Consider the following 17,355-nt stretch of genomic DNA (forward strand, 5'->3'; position numbering starts at 1 on the left):
TTGGGGGCCCCCTGGTGGCCGCAGGGCCCTAAGCAAGCGCTTAGTACGCTTATGCCTTGGGCCGGCTCTGACTGTGAACGATAAGCAAAATTCCAAAAAAGTGCATTTCCCCTTGAAGTCTCGAGATCAACTTCAGATCTTTTTCTGATCAGATTGTAAGTTTTTAATATTGTTTTTTTATTTGCAATATATTTTATTTTTTATTATATTTTATATATTTTTCTTTTTTTATTATATTTTATCATATTTTATTCACAATTTTATGTCACTCGACATCCATTGCTTTCTGTCTCCCCTAGAGGGGGGGTTACCCACATATGTGGTTTCTCATAGTCATTCACATCGACGTCCCTTATGTGGGCTCTGTACCGAGGATGTCGTTGTGACTTGTGCAGCCCTTTGAGACTTTTGTGATTTAGGGCTATAAAAATAAACATTGATTGATTGATTGATTGAATTATCCACTCAACGGATACAATAACCAAACGGTAAGACTTAAGTCAACTTGACTGTGCAGCGCTCGCTGTTGGTTGACAGCGCGATGCGCACCCTGAACTCTATGGTAAAATTGTGAGTTGTTTGTTCTATTTTATTTTATGCTTAAATCTACCATGTTCACATTGGTTACGTTTGTAGTTAAGTTACCTTGATTTTGGCTATGGTGTCATTTTGATAGTTCTTTTGTTTACGTTATAATTGTAATATTTGAATGATGATAAATGATAACAATAATTTTACCATGAATTGATTTATGTGGACCCCGACTTAAACAATTTGAAAAACTTATGCGGGTGTTACCATTTAGTGGTCAATTGTACGGAATATGTACTGTACTGTACAATCTACTGTACAGCCCTTTGAGACTTTTGTGATTTAGGGCTATATAAATAAACATTGATTGATTTATTTAAAGCCCTTTTTGTCAAAGAAAACTTTTTAAAATGGCAAACACACAAAATATGCAATATTTCCCCCCCAAAAAATTATGTGAAGTAACTGGAGCCTTAAATAGGTTAATAATTCATAACGACATTAATTTGAGTCATTATTATTTTATTTTTATTTTTTCAATGATTAAAAAAAACAGCCTGCACAGCATCTTTGTGTTTTCAGAGTGAACATTGCAACATTTCACATTACATTTCACGTTTGCTCTTTTATTCCACTTTTTAATGTTTTTTTTTTTTTTTTTTTTTTTTTTTTTTTTAAATAGTATTTTTAGAGTGTGCTGCGGGCCGTTAAAAAAAATAGCTGGGCGAAAATGGCCCCCAGGCCGCACTTTGGACAAAACCACACAAAAGCATAACAATAAATAGCATATGTACACTTGGACGCAGGGCAAATAAATACAATTTCAAAACGACAAATAGTATTTCCATTGTGATTGGTTGGATGGTTATTTTAGCGCTTTGCTCATAGCCGCCGCCAAGTGCTCCGGTGTTGGCTTCTCCGCAGTGCAACTGACGCTCAGACCCTCCGCCAACATGGCGTCCCGTGTCGTGGGCCCGATGGCGGCAAACTGGACACAAAAACTCCGTAAAATACTTTCACTTTGAGGTTATGCTTAATTGACTCACCTTTATTTGTGCAAGCTGCTCACCAGCTAACCTCCGCACGGTCTCCAGGCTAAACTTGACTCCTGACGGGCTAAAGAAAGCTATGCTCGCCGGGAGGCCCTGGCAGGGAGACAACACAAACAATATAGGCAGGGGAAAAAACTAAACTATTCAGGAGTTGAGATTTACCTGCTCTGCAAAATGATTGCAAAGATTTTTCTCCACATGTGGATGCTCTCCTGTTTGATACACAGTCAGCGTCTCTAAAGGAAACCCTGGTGGACAAAACAGGAAGTGAATCAGTATAGTTTTAAAGCCAAAGTGGCACCTGATTTTTTTTCCTGCACCATGACTAGGGAAGGTTGTTTGGATTGAATTATATTGGAGAATGTTGTGCTGTTTCTCTTGCAATTTTAATTAATGGTTGTGGTAAATTTGCGGGCCACCAGATGGTGTAAAACTGGTAGTTAGAGGATTATTTAAATTAATTTTATTAATTAATTTCATGGGCCACCAGATGGTGACATACTGGTAGCTAGATAATTACTAAAATGTATTTTATTATTAATTTTAATAAATTTTTATAATATTCACAAAGTTAAATGAGCAGGTAATGTTATGTGTGACCATGTTTTAGGACTTTCTGCACTGGATGATTTTTTTTTCCTGCACCATGACTAGGGAAGGTTGTTTGGATTGGATTATATTACGGAATGTTGTGCTGTTTCTCTTGCAAGTTTAATTAATGGTTGTGGTAATTTCGTGGGCCACCAAATGGTTTAAAACTGGTAGCTACAGAATTATTGTAATTAATTTTATTAGTTAATTTAACATGGATAAGTGTGGAGAGAGAGCGTTTTGCATTTTTTCCCATCATGCCTCGTAATGGATTTAAATGGGTGTAATTTATTTTTTATTTTTTTATGTTGATTGGATTTTTGTTTTTATAATATCCACAAAGTTAAATGAGCAGGTTATGTTATGTGTCAGCATGTTTTTTGACTTTCTGTACTGGTTGATTTTTTTTTTTCCTGCATGACTAGGGAAGGTTGTTTGGATTGGATTATATTAGAGAATGTTGTGCTGTTTCTCTTGCAAGTTTAATTAATGTTTGAGGTAATTTCGTGGGCCACTAGATAGTGTAAAACTGATAGCTACAAAATTATTGTAACTAATTTTATTAATTAATTTAACATGGATAAGTGTGGAGAGAGAGCGTTTTGAATTTTTTCCCATCATGCCTCGTAATGGCTTAAAAATTGGTGTAATTTAGATTATATATTTTTTTATGTTGATTGGACTTTTGTTTTTATAATATCCACAAAGTTAAATGAGCAGGTAATGTTATGTGTGACCATGTTTTAGGACTTTCTGCACTGGATGATTTTTTTTTTCCTGCACCATGACTAGGGAAGGTTGTTTGGATTGGATTATATTACGGAATGTTGTGCTGTTTCTCTTGCAAGTTTAATTAATGGTTGTGGTAATTTCGTGGGCCACCAAATGGTTTAAAACTGGTAGCTACAGAATTATTGTAATTAATTTTATTAGTTAATTTAACATGGATAAGTGTGGAGAGAGAGCGTTTTGAATTTTTTCCCATCATGCCACGTAATGTAATTTATTTATTTTTTATGTTGATTGGATTTTTGTTTTTATAATATCCACAAAGTTAAATGAGCAGGTTATGTTATGTGTCACCATGTTTTTGGACTTTCTGCACTGGGTGATTTTTTATTTTTTTTCCTGCATGACTAGGGAAGGTTGTTTGGATTGGATTATATTAGAGAATGTTGTGCTGTTTCTCTTGCAAGTTTAATTCATGTTTGAGGTAATTTCGTGGGCCACTAGATGGTGTAAAACTGATAGCTACAGAATTATTGTAATTAATTTTATTAGTTAATTTAACATGGATAAGTGTGGAGAGAGAGCGTTTTGCATTTTTTCCCATCATGCCTCGTAATGGATTTAAATGGGTGTAATTTTTATTTATTTTTTATGTTGATTGGATTTTTGTTTTTATAATATCCACAAAGTTAAATGAGCAGGTTATGTTATGTGTCACCATGTTTTTTGACTTTCTGCACTGGTTGATTTTTTTTTTTTCCCTGCATGACTAGGGAAGGTTGTTTGGATTGGATTATATTAGAGAATGTTGTGCTGTTTCTCTTGCAAGTTTAATTAATGTTTGAGGTAATTTCGTGGGCCACTAGATGGTGTAAAACTGATAGCTACAGAATTATTGTAATTAATTTTATTAATTAATTTAACATGGATAAGTGTGGAGAGAGAGCGTTTTGAATTTTTTCCCAACATGCCTCGTAATGGATTTAAATGGGTGTAATTTAGATTATATATTTTTTTATGTTGATTGGACTTTTGTTTTTATAATATCCACAAAATTAAATGAGCAGGTTATGTTATGTGTGACCATGTTTTTTGACTTTCTGCACTGGATGATATTTTTTTCCTGCACCATGACTAAAGAAGGTTGTTTGGATTGGATTATATTACGGAATGTTGTGCTGTTTCTCTTGCAAGTTTAATTAATGGTTGTGGTAATTTTGTGGGCCACCAGATGGTGTAAAACTGGTAGCTAGAGAATTATTTTAATTAATTTCATTAATTAATTTCATGGGCCACTAGATGGTGACAAACTGGTAGCTAGATAATTACTAAAATTAATTTTAATTAATTTTTATAATATTCACAAAGTTAAATGAGCAGGTAATGTTATGTGTGACCATGTTTTTGGACTTTCTGCACTGGATGATTTTTTTTTCCTGCACCATGACTAAAGAAGGTTGTTTGGATTGGATTATATTACGGAATGTTGTGCTGTTTCTCTTGCAAGTTTAATTAATGGTTGTGGTAATTTCGTGGGCCACCAAATGGTTTAAAACTGGTAGCTACAGAATCATTGGAATTAATTTTATTAGTTAATTTAACATGGATAAGTGTGGAGAGAGAGGGGTGTAACTTTTGTTTTTTTTAAGTTGATTGGATGTTTGTTATTATAGTATCCACAAAGTTAAATGAGGAGGTTATTTTATGTGTCACCATGTTTTTTGACTTTCTGCACTGGTTGATTTTTTTTTCCTGCACCATGACTAGGGAAGGTTGTTTGGATTGGATTATATTAGAGAATGTTGTGCAATGTTTCTCTTGCAAGTTCAATTAATGTTTGAGGTAATTTCGTGGGCCACTAAATGGTGTAAAACTGATAGCTACAGAAATATTGTAATTAATTGTATTAATTAATTTAACATGGATAAGTGTGGAGAGAGAGCGTTTTGAATTGTTTCCCATCATGCCTCGTAGTGGATTTAAATGGGTGTAATTTTTTTAATTTTTATGTTGATTGGATGTTTGTTTTTATAATATCCACAAAGTTAAATGAGCAGGTTATGTTATGTGTGACCATGTTTTTTTTTTACTTTCTGCACTGGCTTATTATTGTTTTTCCTGCACCATGACTAGGGAAGGTTGTTTGGATTGGATTATATTAGAGAATGTTGTGCTGTTTCTCTTGCAAGTTTAATTAATGGTTGTGGTAATTTCGTGGGCCACCAAATGGTTTAAAACTAGTAGCTACAGAATTATTGTAATTAATTTTATTAGTTAATTTAACATGGATAAGTGTGGAGAGAGAGCGTTTTGCATTTTTTCCCATCATGCCTCGTAATGGATTTAAATGGGTGTAATTTTTTTTTTTTTTTTTTTATGTTGATTGGATTTTTGTTTTTATAATATCCACAAAGTTAAATGAGCAGGTTATGTTATGTGTCACCATGTTTTTTAACTTTCTGCACTGGTTGATTTTTTTTTCTTCCCTGCACCATGACTAGGGAAGGTTGTTTGGATTGGATTATATTAGAGAATGTTGTGCTGTTTCTCTTGCAAGTTTAATCAATGTTTGAGGTAATTTCGTGGGCCCCTGGATGGTGTAAAACTGATGGCTATAGCTATAGCTACAGAATTATTGTAATTAATTTTATTAGTTAATTTAACATGGATGAGTGTAGAGAGAGAGTTTTGCATTTTTTCCCATCATGCCTCGTAATGTTTTTTTTTTTTTTTTTTAATGTTGATTGGATTTTTGTTTTTATAATATCCACAAAGTTAAATGAGCAGGTTATGTTATGTGTCACCATGTTTTTTGACTTTCTGCACTGGTTGATTTTTTTTTTTTCCTGCATGACTAGAGAAGGTTGTTTGGATTGGATTATATTAGAGAATGTTGTGCTGTTTCTCTTGCAAGTTTAATTAATGTTTGAGGTAATTTTGTGGGCCACTAGATGGTGTAAAACTGATAGCTACAGAATTATTGTAATTAATTGTATTAATTAATTTAACATGGATAAGTGTGGAGAGAGAGCGTTTTGAATTTTTTCCCATCATGCCTCGTAATGGATTTAAATGGGTGTAATTTAGATTACATATTTTTTTTATGTTGATTGGACTTTTGTTTTTATAATATCCACAAAGTTAAATGAGCAGGTTATGTTATGTGTGACCATGTTTTTTGACTTTCTGCACTGGATGATTTTTTTTTCCCTGCACCATGACTAGGGAAGGTTGTTTGGATTGGATTATATTACAGAATGTTGTGCTGTTTCTCTTGCAAGTTTAATTAATGGTTGAGGTAATTTCGTGGGCCACCAGATGGTGACAAACTGGTACCTATCAGATCCTTGGCTATTTGTATATGATATGAATACACCGCTTCCCGACATTATTTACTGAACTCGTGCTGCAAATTGAAGATGCCGCGGGACGCATTTTTGACACACATTAAATAGACTGTTTTATCGTTTAACTGTGGTTTACTTCTTATGCAGAAATCAAGATATGACGCGCCACCCTTTTGTGTAATTAATGTTAAGACTTTAGCATTTTTACTTTTCACAGAATTCAATTTACTTTGACACCTTGTGTTATTTAAAACATTGCCTGTAGTTAACACAGTTTTAACCCTGGAACAGAATTTTACGATTTTTAAGTAAAAAAATAGATGAATTATGTTCCCCCTTAGAGGACATCTTACCATGTTCCCTTAATGCCGTTGGCAGGACTTCTCTTTTGATGGAGCCACATGGGAAGAAAAGTGGTGGAATATTTGTGTCCTCCCCTACATCAACATAGAAATGCAATTATGATCCACTTTTAACCTCCAGTGTGGAAAATCAGAATGCTAAAATGCTAGTGCGTACGTTCAATAATGACCCGCGACAGGACCTCTGCAGTCCCCGTGTCCTTGCCAAGGGGGTTTAGACCGATACCGCACACTGCGGAGAAAAAAAACACAGTAAAAAGTCATATAACGTCACGATAGTGTTGTGTCGTTAGGCTGTAAAAAGACAACAAAGACGGCAAGACACACTTCAGGAAGCACTTACTCGCTCGCTCAGAACTGACAATTTTCTGTCACTTGTGCAGAGCCTTTTTCACCAAAGGGCGCTAACTGCTCCTCGCACTTTAATGTCGGCAGCAGGTGTGCGTCCGTGGGAAGGTAGGCACTGACTTGTTTATCTCCTTTGCACAGGCGGCCTGTGACCACTAAGATGTAGGTGGTTTGCGATGTGCGTTATTATTCTGTGTGGGGAGGGTTATTTTGGACTCACGTAAGAGCACAGAGGTTGACAAAGTTGTTCAAATCTCCCAGAAGTGCCTCGACTTAGAAATTTTCCGTGGCTGATTTCAAGAAGTGCAAAAAAAACACATCTAAAGATCATTCAAAATTATACCCAAAGGTTAGTTTTAATATCCTCACTATAGTTGTATTTGTTTGTATACATATCTGTCCTTACAATCCTGAAATATGAAGTCAATTTGAGTATTCAATCATGGTTTTTGTGCTGACTAAAAATGTCTGTCCGAGGCCGCGACTATGAAAATCCACAAAAATTTGTTGATTGGATGTTTGTTTTTATAATACCCACAAAGTTAAATGAGCAGGTTGTATTATGTGTGACCATATTTTTTTACTTTCTGCACTGGTAGATTTTTTTTCCTGCACCATGACTAGGGAAGGTTGTTTGGATTGAAACTGAAACTTGTATTAGTAGATTGCACAGTACAGTACATATTCCCTACAATTGACCACTAAATGGTAACACCCGAATAAGTTTTTCAACTTCTTTAAGTCGGGGTCTACGTTATATTAGATTGGGTTGTATTACAGAAAGTTGTGTTGTTTCTCTTGCAAGTTTAATTAATGGTTGAGGTAATCTGATTTCTAGAAGTGCAAAAAAAACACATCTAAAGATCATTCAAAATTACACCCAAAGGTTAGTTTTAATATCCTCACTATAGTTGTATTTGTTTGTATACATATCTGTCCTTATAATCCTGAAATATGAAGTCAATTTGAGTATTCAATCATGGTTTTTGTGCTGACTAAAAATGTCTGTCCGAGGCCGCGACCATGAAAATCCACAAAAATGTGTTGATTGGATGTTTGTTTTTATAATATCCACAAAGTTAATTGAGCAGGTTGTATTATGTGTGACTATATTTTTTTACTTTCTGCACTGGTGGATTTTTTTTCTGCACCATGACTAGGGAAGGTTGTTTGGATTGAAACTGAAACTTGTATTAGTAGATTGCACAGTACAGTACATATTCCGTACAATTGACCACTAAATGGGAACACCCAAATAAGTTTTTCAACTCGTTTAAGTCGGGGTCCACGTTATATCAGATTGAGTTGTATTAGAGAATGTTGTGTTGTTTCTCTTGCAAGTTTAATTAATGGTTGAGGTAATCTGATTTCTAGCCATCTAAAGATCATTCAAAATTATACCCAAAGGTTAGTTTTAATATCCTCACTATAGTTGTATTTGTTTGTATACATATCTGTCCTTACAATCCTGAAATATGAAGTCAATTTGAGTATTCAATCATGGTTTTTGTGCTGACTAAAAATGTCGGTCCGAGGCCGCGACTATGAAAATCCACAAAAATTTGTTGATTGGATGTTTGTTTTTATAATACCCACAAAGTTAAATGAGCAGGTTGTATTATGTGTGACCATATTTTTTTACTTTCTGCACTGGTAGATTTTTTTTCTGCACCATGACTAGGGAAGGTTGTTTGGATTGAAACTGAAACTTGTATTAGTAGATTGCACAGTACAGTACATATTCCGTACAATTGACCACTAAATGGTAACACCCGAATAAGTTTTTCAACTTCTTTAAGTCGGGTCTACGTTATATTAGATTGGGTTGTATTAGAGAAAGTTGTGTTGTTTCTCTTGCAAGTTTAATTAATGGTTGAGGTAATCTGATTTCCAGAAGTGCAAAGAAAACACATCTAAAAATCATTCAAAATTATACCCAAAGGTTAGTTTTAATATCCTCACTAGAGTTGTATTTGTTTGTATAAATATCTGTCCTTATAATTCTGAAATATGAAGTCAATCTGAGCATTCAATCATGGTTTTTGTGCTGACTAAAAATGTCTGTCCGAGGCCGCGACCATGAAAATCCACAAAAATTTGTTGATTGGATGTTTGTTTTTATAATATCCACAAAGTTAATTGAGCAGGTTGTATTATGTGTGACTATGTTTTTTTACTTTCTGCACTGGTGGATTTTTTTTCTGCACCATGACTAGGGAAGGTTGTTTGGATTGAAACTGAAACTTGTATTAGTAGATTGCACAGTACAGTACATATTCCGTACAATTGACCACTAAATGGTAACACCCAAATAAGTTTTTCAACTTCTTTAAGTCGGGGTCCACGTTATATCAGATTGGGTTGTATTAGAGAATATTGTGTTGTTTCTCTTGCAAGTTTATTTAATGGTTGAGGTAATCTGATTTCTAGAAGTGCAAAGAAAACACATCTAAAAATCATTCAAAATTATACCCAAAGGTTAGTTTTAATATCCTCACTAGAGTTGTATTTGTTTGTATAAATATCTGTCCTTATAATTCTGAAATATGAAGTCAATCTGAGCATTCAATCATGGTTTTTGTGCGGACTAAAAACGTCTGTCCGAGGCCGCGACCATGAAAATCCACAAAAATGTATGTTGATTGGACTTTTTTTTTTTATAATATCCGCAAAGATAAATGAGCAGGTTGTTTTATGTGTGACCATGTTTTTTGACTTTCTGCACTGGTTGATTTTTTTTCCTGAACCATGACTAGGGAAGGTTGTTTGTATTGGGTTATATTAGAGAATGTTGTGCTGTTTCTCTTGCAAGTTTAATTAATCAGGCACACACATACACGCAGCTCACATAAACTTCTCTCAACTACATGACATATATATATATTTTTTTTTAAAGTTTTTAAATAACACAATTATTTTCCCCAATAATGAATTACATTTATTAAAAAATAAATATATTAGTAATTAAATTACTTTTATGGTTGAGTACCAAGTAACTATAACTAATTACATTTTAAAAGTAGTTTACAGAACACTGGTAGTAACAGTAATGTGGTGTTGAGTTTAAACTAAACACTTTGCATATTTTGTTTAAAATACCGGTAAATATCATATACCGCGATACAACCTGAAAATATCACCCGGCCCTAACTGTAAGTATGCTGTTGTTGCTGATACCATCTGTGGGGACTTGACACTGTCATAGTGACAACGTGGCACAAAATTAATTAATTGATCATTTTATTGAACCCTTTTATAATATCAATTTTAGAAAGCGGCATTAAAAAATGTGAAGAAGTCATAGGGAATTTGTTTTTGTTTTTTATATAATTGATGAAATAGTTGATTAATTAATTAGATTTAATGGAAATAGATTGTTTTAGATTGCTTTTGTTTAAGGTATCATCTGTTGAAAACCCAATTTGCAAATTCTAAGGAATTTAGAAGTTACAACTATTTATCTGTTAATTGTGATGTAAATTGTAAATAATAAAATCATTAATTAATTATTTTAACCAGTGATTAGTGTTCTGTGTCTTGTAATGTCCTGTCTTGTAAATGTCCAGTATTATTATGTATTTTACAATGTACTGCTTTTATATTTCCTGTATTTTATATTATTACTTTGAACTGTTTTATATTTTAATTTTTTATCCTGTAAAGCGTCTTTGAGTACTCTGAAAAGCGCTATACCAAATAAAATGTATTATTATTATTATTATTATTACCGTATTTTTCGGAGTATAAGTCGCTCTGGAGTATAAGTCGCACCGGCCGAAAATGCATAATAAAGAAGGAAAAAATCATATAAGTCGCACTGTAGTATAAGTCGCATTTTTTGGGGAAATGTATTTGATAAAACCCGACACCAAGAAAAGACATTTGAAAGGCAGTTTAAAATAAATAAAGAATAGTGAACAACATGCTGAATAAGTGTACGTTATATGAGGTATAAATAACCAACTGAGAACGTGCCTGGTATGTTAACGTAACATATTATGGTAAGAGTCATTCAAATAACTATAACATATAGAACATACTATACGTTTACCAAACAATCTGTCACTCCTAATCGCTAAATCTCATGAAATCTTATACGTCTAGTCTCTTACGTGAATGAGCTAAATAATATTATTTGATATTTTACGGTAATGTGTTAATAATTTCACATATAAGTCGCTCCTGAGTATAAGTCGCACCCCCGGCCAAACTATGAAAAAAACTGTGACTTATAGTCCGAAAAATACGGTATTATAAAGTGATTTTCCTTGGGTTACTGAACTAATCCATTTGCTTTTTTCATGCATTTATAACAAATAAATGATGTTTTGAAGTTCATTTTCCAAAATATAAGTCGCACTTTTGTCTTATAGGATATTTTAAGACAAAAAGCAATTTATTCTTGAACTTCAAAAATGTGTAGCTTCCTTAATATTTGACCTATCACAACGGTTCAAGTACCATTGGAACAATTTTTTCCCCCAAGGTCTTCGCAATTGCTTTGAGATATTTTGCATTTGAAATGTTTGGTCAAAGCATACTTGACAACCCTCCCGTATTTTCCGGGAGACTCACGAAATTCAGCGCCTCTCCCGAAAACCTCCCGGGACACATTTTCTCCCGAAAATCTCCCGAAATTCAGGCGGAGCTGGAGGCCACGCCCCCTTCCAGCTCCATGCGGACCTGAGTGATGTGTTGACAGCCTGTTCACACGTCTGCTTTCCCACAATATAAACAGCATGCCTGCCCAATCACGTTATAACTGTAGAATGATCGAGGGCGAGTTCTTGGTTTCTTATGGGGGTTTATTGTTAGGCAGTTTCATTAACGTCCTCCAAGCGCGGCAACAACACACAACAACAGCAGTCATGTTTTTGTCTACCGTAAAGCAGTTCGTCTGCCGTAAACAGCAATGTTGTGACACTTTTAAACAGGACAATACTGCCATCTACTGTACATGCATATGTGACCCACCCATAATGTGTCACATTTTTGTGTTGATTTATTTATTTTATTTTGTGGTTTGAATTCGTTTTTGGAGCTGTCATTCCACATTTATCAGTATTCACATTGGTCAGTAGGAGGCAGTAGGGCGTTTCTTCCCAATTGAATGCTATCACCTGCAGACCGGAAGTGTCTTGTCATTCTGATGAGCGCGACCAGTCTGTGAACAATTGAAACGTCCTGTGTGCTTTTTCCTCCTGTATAACAGGTTAGTTTTGGTGAATCAACTCACTGAATAATATCCATGTGATCTTTATAAGTTTAAGTACACATTCTGATGGTGGAGCCTAACTCTAAAGTGTTTGTGAGTTGTAGTTTGTATTTGTGAATGAATCCAGTGCACAGCTGCAGTAATCAATACAAAATGGCGACGTGAGTACGCAATGTTTATATAGGAACTTCTAATCCTAATTCAGACTCCCATATTAGAGCTCCCGTTTTCTTATTGATTTTATAATGTATATTTGTATAATGTGTGTGTTCTGAAATAGTGACGGAGAATAGAACAAGGATGGACAATTCAACCCTTAACTCAACAATGAGTAGATGAGTGTTATGTGTGTGTATATGTGTAAATAAATGAACACTGAAATTCAAGTATTTCTTTTATTTTTATATATATATATATATATATATATATATATATATATATATATATATATATATACACATATATATATATATATATATATATATATATATATATATATATATATATATATATATATATATATATATATATATATATATATATATATATAAAAAATAAATAAAAAATAAATAAATAAAAAAAATATATATATCTTAACCACGCCCCAACCACGACCCTCCCCCCACCCCCACCTCCCAAAATCGGAGGTCTCAAGGTTGGCAAGTATGGGTCAAAGTACCTTGTGAAGGTAACTTACCTAAAGCGGCGGTTGCTTTCCCCACCACATACACGGACTTTGTGTTCCATTTGTCTCTCACTGAGCTGCTCCACTCTGTGCAAAAGTCCCAGGTTAATTGAAATGCATGACGTACTTTTAGTTACTACCTCACCTTCTTTTCTTTCCTCCATGCACATCTTCACAGCTTCCACCGCTCTCGGACTTGTAAATATGAGGCCGCCGTATTTCTCTGGCTGGAAAAGCTTTTAAAAAATATATATATATATTGTAATGTATTGAAATGCATTAACTTAAAATAAGACATAACAGACAAAAAATGGCTGGTACCTTATCTGACAGGGTGTTTAATGAGACAAACTTAAAAGATAGCACAGGAAAAAGGGTCGCTTTCAGGCCATGTGATGCCAGCTCCTGAGGGATTGCAACAACAAAAAAAAGGCTTTGCAAACATGTTACCAAAATAAGAGTTTATTTAAGTACAATGCCTTTACCTTGATGTAAGGATCAGGCCCAGAGTCTCCATCTCTTGGCTCTTTCAGAAGCAAAACCAGCATCTTGACAAACACTGCTAAATATGAGGAATATGGCAGCAAGAGTGGAGTTAGTGCACTAACCTGCAGAGAGGGTGTGGTTGCACAACAAGCTCGGCGACACCCAACAACTGTCAAGTGCATTATACTGATAACTCCTCAGCTAGCATGTTATTGTTTACATTAGCAAGCAACACGTCGTGGTAAATGGGTATTTATGTATATCTGCAGCATGCAGACGCGATAAGAGTTAACGCGGAGATGTCACTTACTTTATCTTACAAGTGCTGTACGATGACGTGTGTTTAAAATCATTTTTGTCATTATTAAAATGTGTAAAATGCAGAGAAATCTTGAGTAGCTTGCGCTCACGTCGGAGCACACGAAGACTAGCGACGCAGAAGGGGTGTTGAGTTATTTTTAAGTTGTGTATTCTCGTCTTTGTAGTGGTTACATATTTACAGCTGGTATGCCGTTAAAAGAATACTAAAATTATGTTTTCCTTCTATGTTGAATACATATTTGACTGCAAAAAGCGCCTAAAATGCAGTTTTAATATTTGTCACCCCTTTGTTTATGAGTGGTTTATTCCATTTTACGACGGCTACTGTTTTGCCATTGGGGCTCTGACCATAGCCATCTTATAAGTAGACGCAGCATCGAGCGCTACTGCTAACTGGCGCTGACGTGACGCCGTGCCGCCATCTTGGAGTGGTGATCCGCACCACTCAGTGCAATTCATTTGGCAGGAGCAATGAACTGTCAGCGCATTTAATTCATCTTACCTCACTGAATACCACTGATTTTCACGCTTTTTTTTGTCATACGTGTAGCTATGATAAAGGACACATGTTTTGGCGTGTTTTATTATTCATAGTTTGCTTAACAGTAATAGAATATTCGTATCTGCTATAAGTGACCAGACGTCCGAGATCAAAACTGGGAATATAATTCCAGAGAAGGGGGGAAAAAACGGTCAGCTATTTTTAAATTGAAGAAACAGAAAGAGTAAATGAAACCAAATTTCTAGGTATAATGATTGATGATAAATTGAACTGGAAATCTCACGTAAAAAATATACAACATAAAGTAGCAAGAAACACGTCAATAATGAATAAAGCAAAACATGTTCTAGACAAAAAATCACTTCATATTCTCTACTGCTCACTAGTGTTACCATATCTGAGTTATTGTGCAGAAATATGGGGAAATAATTACAAAAGTACACTTCATTCATTAACGGTGTTACAAAAAAGATCAGTTAGAATAATACATAATGTTGGATATAGAGAACACACAAATCCTTTATTTATTGAATCAAAGATTCTGAAATTCTACGACATAGTGAATTTGCAAACAGCTAAAATTATACACAAAGCAAACTATAACCTGCTACCCAAGAATATACAACAATTCTTCTCAAAAAAATAGGAGAAATATAATCTTAGAGAGAAATGTAATTTAAAACATTTGTATGCACGTACAACACTTAAGACCTTCAGTATATCAGTATGTGGAATTAAATTATGGAATGGATTAAGCAAAGCAATCAAACAATGTACTAATATGATCCACTTCAAGAAACTCTTCAAACTTAAAGTGTTTACAAAGTACAAAGAAGAAGAACCATGATAAACATTCTGAATTTATTTAACTCATCCATTCTTTCATTCTTTCACTCACAAAATAATCTTACTTATCTCAACATATGAAATGTAACTTACTTCACCAATTATTATTTATTTACTTATTTTATTGTGATTACTTATGGAGTATATTGTGAATAAATTGAGAACAGGAAGTGAACAAAAGTTTTAGCAACTGTTATGTAAAAGAAAAGGGGTAGGATTAAATAAGCTTTGCTTCTTCCTACTCCTTTTCGAACATGTTGAAAAGAGAAACTGGAGATTGTGATGTATCATGTTGTATACTTGCATGTTCGAAATAAACTCAAACTCAAACTCAAACAATATGATTAGGTTATATATACATGCGTATATCCCACATAAACAATGTATGAATACATTAGATATATATATATCTTAGGTCCTATAGACCAGTGGTTCTCAAATGGGGGTACGCGTACCCCTAGGGGTACTTGAAGGTATGCCATGGGGTACGTGAGATTTTTTTTTTAATATTCTAAAAATAGCAACAATTCAAAAATCCTTTATAAATATATTTATTGAATAATACTTCAACAAAGTATGAATGTAAGTTCATAAACTGAACATCAAATCAAGTAGGCTATTCCATTCATTACAATGCAACAATGCAATATTCAGTGTTGACAGCTAGATTTTTTGTGGACATATTTATAATCGAATCACTTGTTTATTTTTCAACAAGTTTTTAGTTATTGTTATATCTTTTTTTTCCCAAATAGTTCAAGAAAGACCACTACAAATGAGCAATATTTTGCACTGTTATACAATTTAATAAATCAGAAACTGATGACATAGTGCTGTATTTTACTTCTTTATCTTTTTTTCAACCAAAAATGCTTTGCTCTGATTAGGGGGTACTTGAATTTAAAAAAAAAATTTCACAGGGGGTACTTCAATGAAAAAAGGTTGAGAACCACTGCTATAGACGGTATCTCTGTTGCTGCAGCAGCAAAGAGTTTATTCTGTCTTGACACTTTGTATTGATATTTTGTATTACATTCTTCCCTTAAATGATAATGTTTACAGTGATTGTTTTATATGTATTTTTTATGTATGTCGCTTTGGATAAAAGCGTCTGCCAAATACTTAAACATAAACATATAAACACCTGAAAGTCTTTATATCAGCTAAAACCACCATTCTGTTTCACTGGATTCAGAATAAAACCAAATTTTGTTTTACCCAACAATGTTAGTATTTGAATATTGTTACTTGAAGACTTATTCCTGGTTACAATTATACTGTTAAGAAAGTATTGTCTTATACTTTGCCTAAAATGAGAATGCATCATAATCAGTGGCGGCTGGTGAATTTTGTTTTAAGTGTCACAATCATTTATTTCAACTTTATTTGATTCAAGTATGACATTTTTAAATTTAATTAATTTCATTGACAAGCAATTCTATTATGGTCATACTCTTGTTTGCTAGCGGCTACGATTTCAGTACTATTGAAGATCTTTGCTCCTTCTCAACTCCATCATACCTGCCAACTTTTGAAATCAGAAAAACCTAGTAGCCAGGGTCCAGGGGCCGCAGGCCCCGGTAGGTCCAGGACAAAGTCCTGGTGGGGGGTTCAGGCTTCGCCCCCCGACGCAAAATGATTATTAGCATTCAGACAGGTTAAAATGTTGCTAAAACCATCACTTTTCTATCAGTCACAGTGACTTTTCAAAACAAAAATATTACAGCAAAAATCATATGGGTTGATTGACATGTTTATTCTGTAAGCTAACTTCAATAGTTTTAAATTAATTTGACAGTTAATGCCAGTTATCCTGTCAACCTTTCACAAGACTTCAATTTGTTAATTGAAAGTATAAACAGTATAAACACTTTTTACAGTAAACAAATGGTAAAACAGTACTAAACAATTCCATTAAAAAAAAAATTGGTGTCATTATTAACTTTCTGTCCAAGCTTGTATAATCTACTGCCTTGTTCAATTGTATAAAATATTTTGTGCCTAAAATTCACATTTCTATCACAATTATCATACTGTAAACATGGTAAGCTAACTTCATTAAAATTAATAGTCCTGTCAATAGCATGGAATTACAATTCAAATGTAGTTTTTTGTAAGCCTTTCAAAAGAATTCAAAATATGAAAAATTAATGAAAATTAATTTAAGCCATCAGACACTTGAAAAGTGGCACATCACATCTCTAATGTAATCATTTTAACTTTTCAACAGAAATAGCACTGCAAAAATATTAAGGACATACTTCTGTATTTTGGTAGTTATGCTGTCAACATTTAACAAGATTTCTTCAACTTGGTCTTGAAAGCATAAATAGTATAAAC

The 17,355-nt window shown here is 33.9% G+C and overlaps 1 protein-coding gene across 1 annotated transcript; it reads right to left on the reverse strand.

The window, feature by feature from the left end:
• Positions 1-453: 453 nt before the first annotated feature.
• On the reverse strand, positions 454-13,768 carry uros (uroporphyrinogen III synthase). Its single transcript, XM_072912730.1, has 10 exons — positions 13,657-13,768; positions 13,346-13,419; positions 13,182-13,265; positions 13,006-13,096; positions 12,873-12,947; positions 6,770-6,844; positions 6,604-6,687; positions 1,746-1,831; positions 1,578-1,676; positions 454-1,519 (listed from the first exon to the last, which is right to left on the reverse strand). Coding segments are annotated over exons 1-10 (792 nt in total). The 5' UTR covers positions 13,658-13,768; the 3' UTR covers positions 454-1,396.
• Between the last annotated feature and the right edge of the window lie 3,587 nt (positions 13,769-17,355).

The sequence above is a fragment of the Nerophis lumbriciformis genome, linkage group LG39 (genome assembly GCF_033978685.3).
Source record: "Nerophis lumbriciformis linkage group LG39, RoL_Nlum_v2.1, whole genome shotgun sequence".
Classification (NCBI taxonomy): domain Eukaryota; kingdom Metazoa; phylum Chordata; class Actinopteri; order Syngnathiformes; family Syngnathidae; genus Nerophis; species Nerophis lumbriciformis.

What these genes read in the sequence shown, in the direction of transcription:
- uros (XM_072912730.1), bottom strand. An exon ending in TAAACACCCTGTCAGATAAG is followed by an intron (nt 13,097 to 13,181) that starts GTACCAGCCATT and finishes ATTTTTTAAAAG; the next exon opens with CTTTTCCAGCCAGAGAAATA. An exon ending in GCAATCATTTTGCAGAGCAG is followed by an intron (nt 1,677 to 1,745) that starts GTAAATCTCAAC and finishes TCTCCCTGCCAG; the next exon opens with GGCCTCCCGGCGAGCATAGC.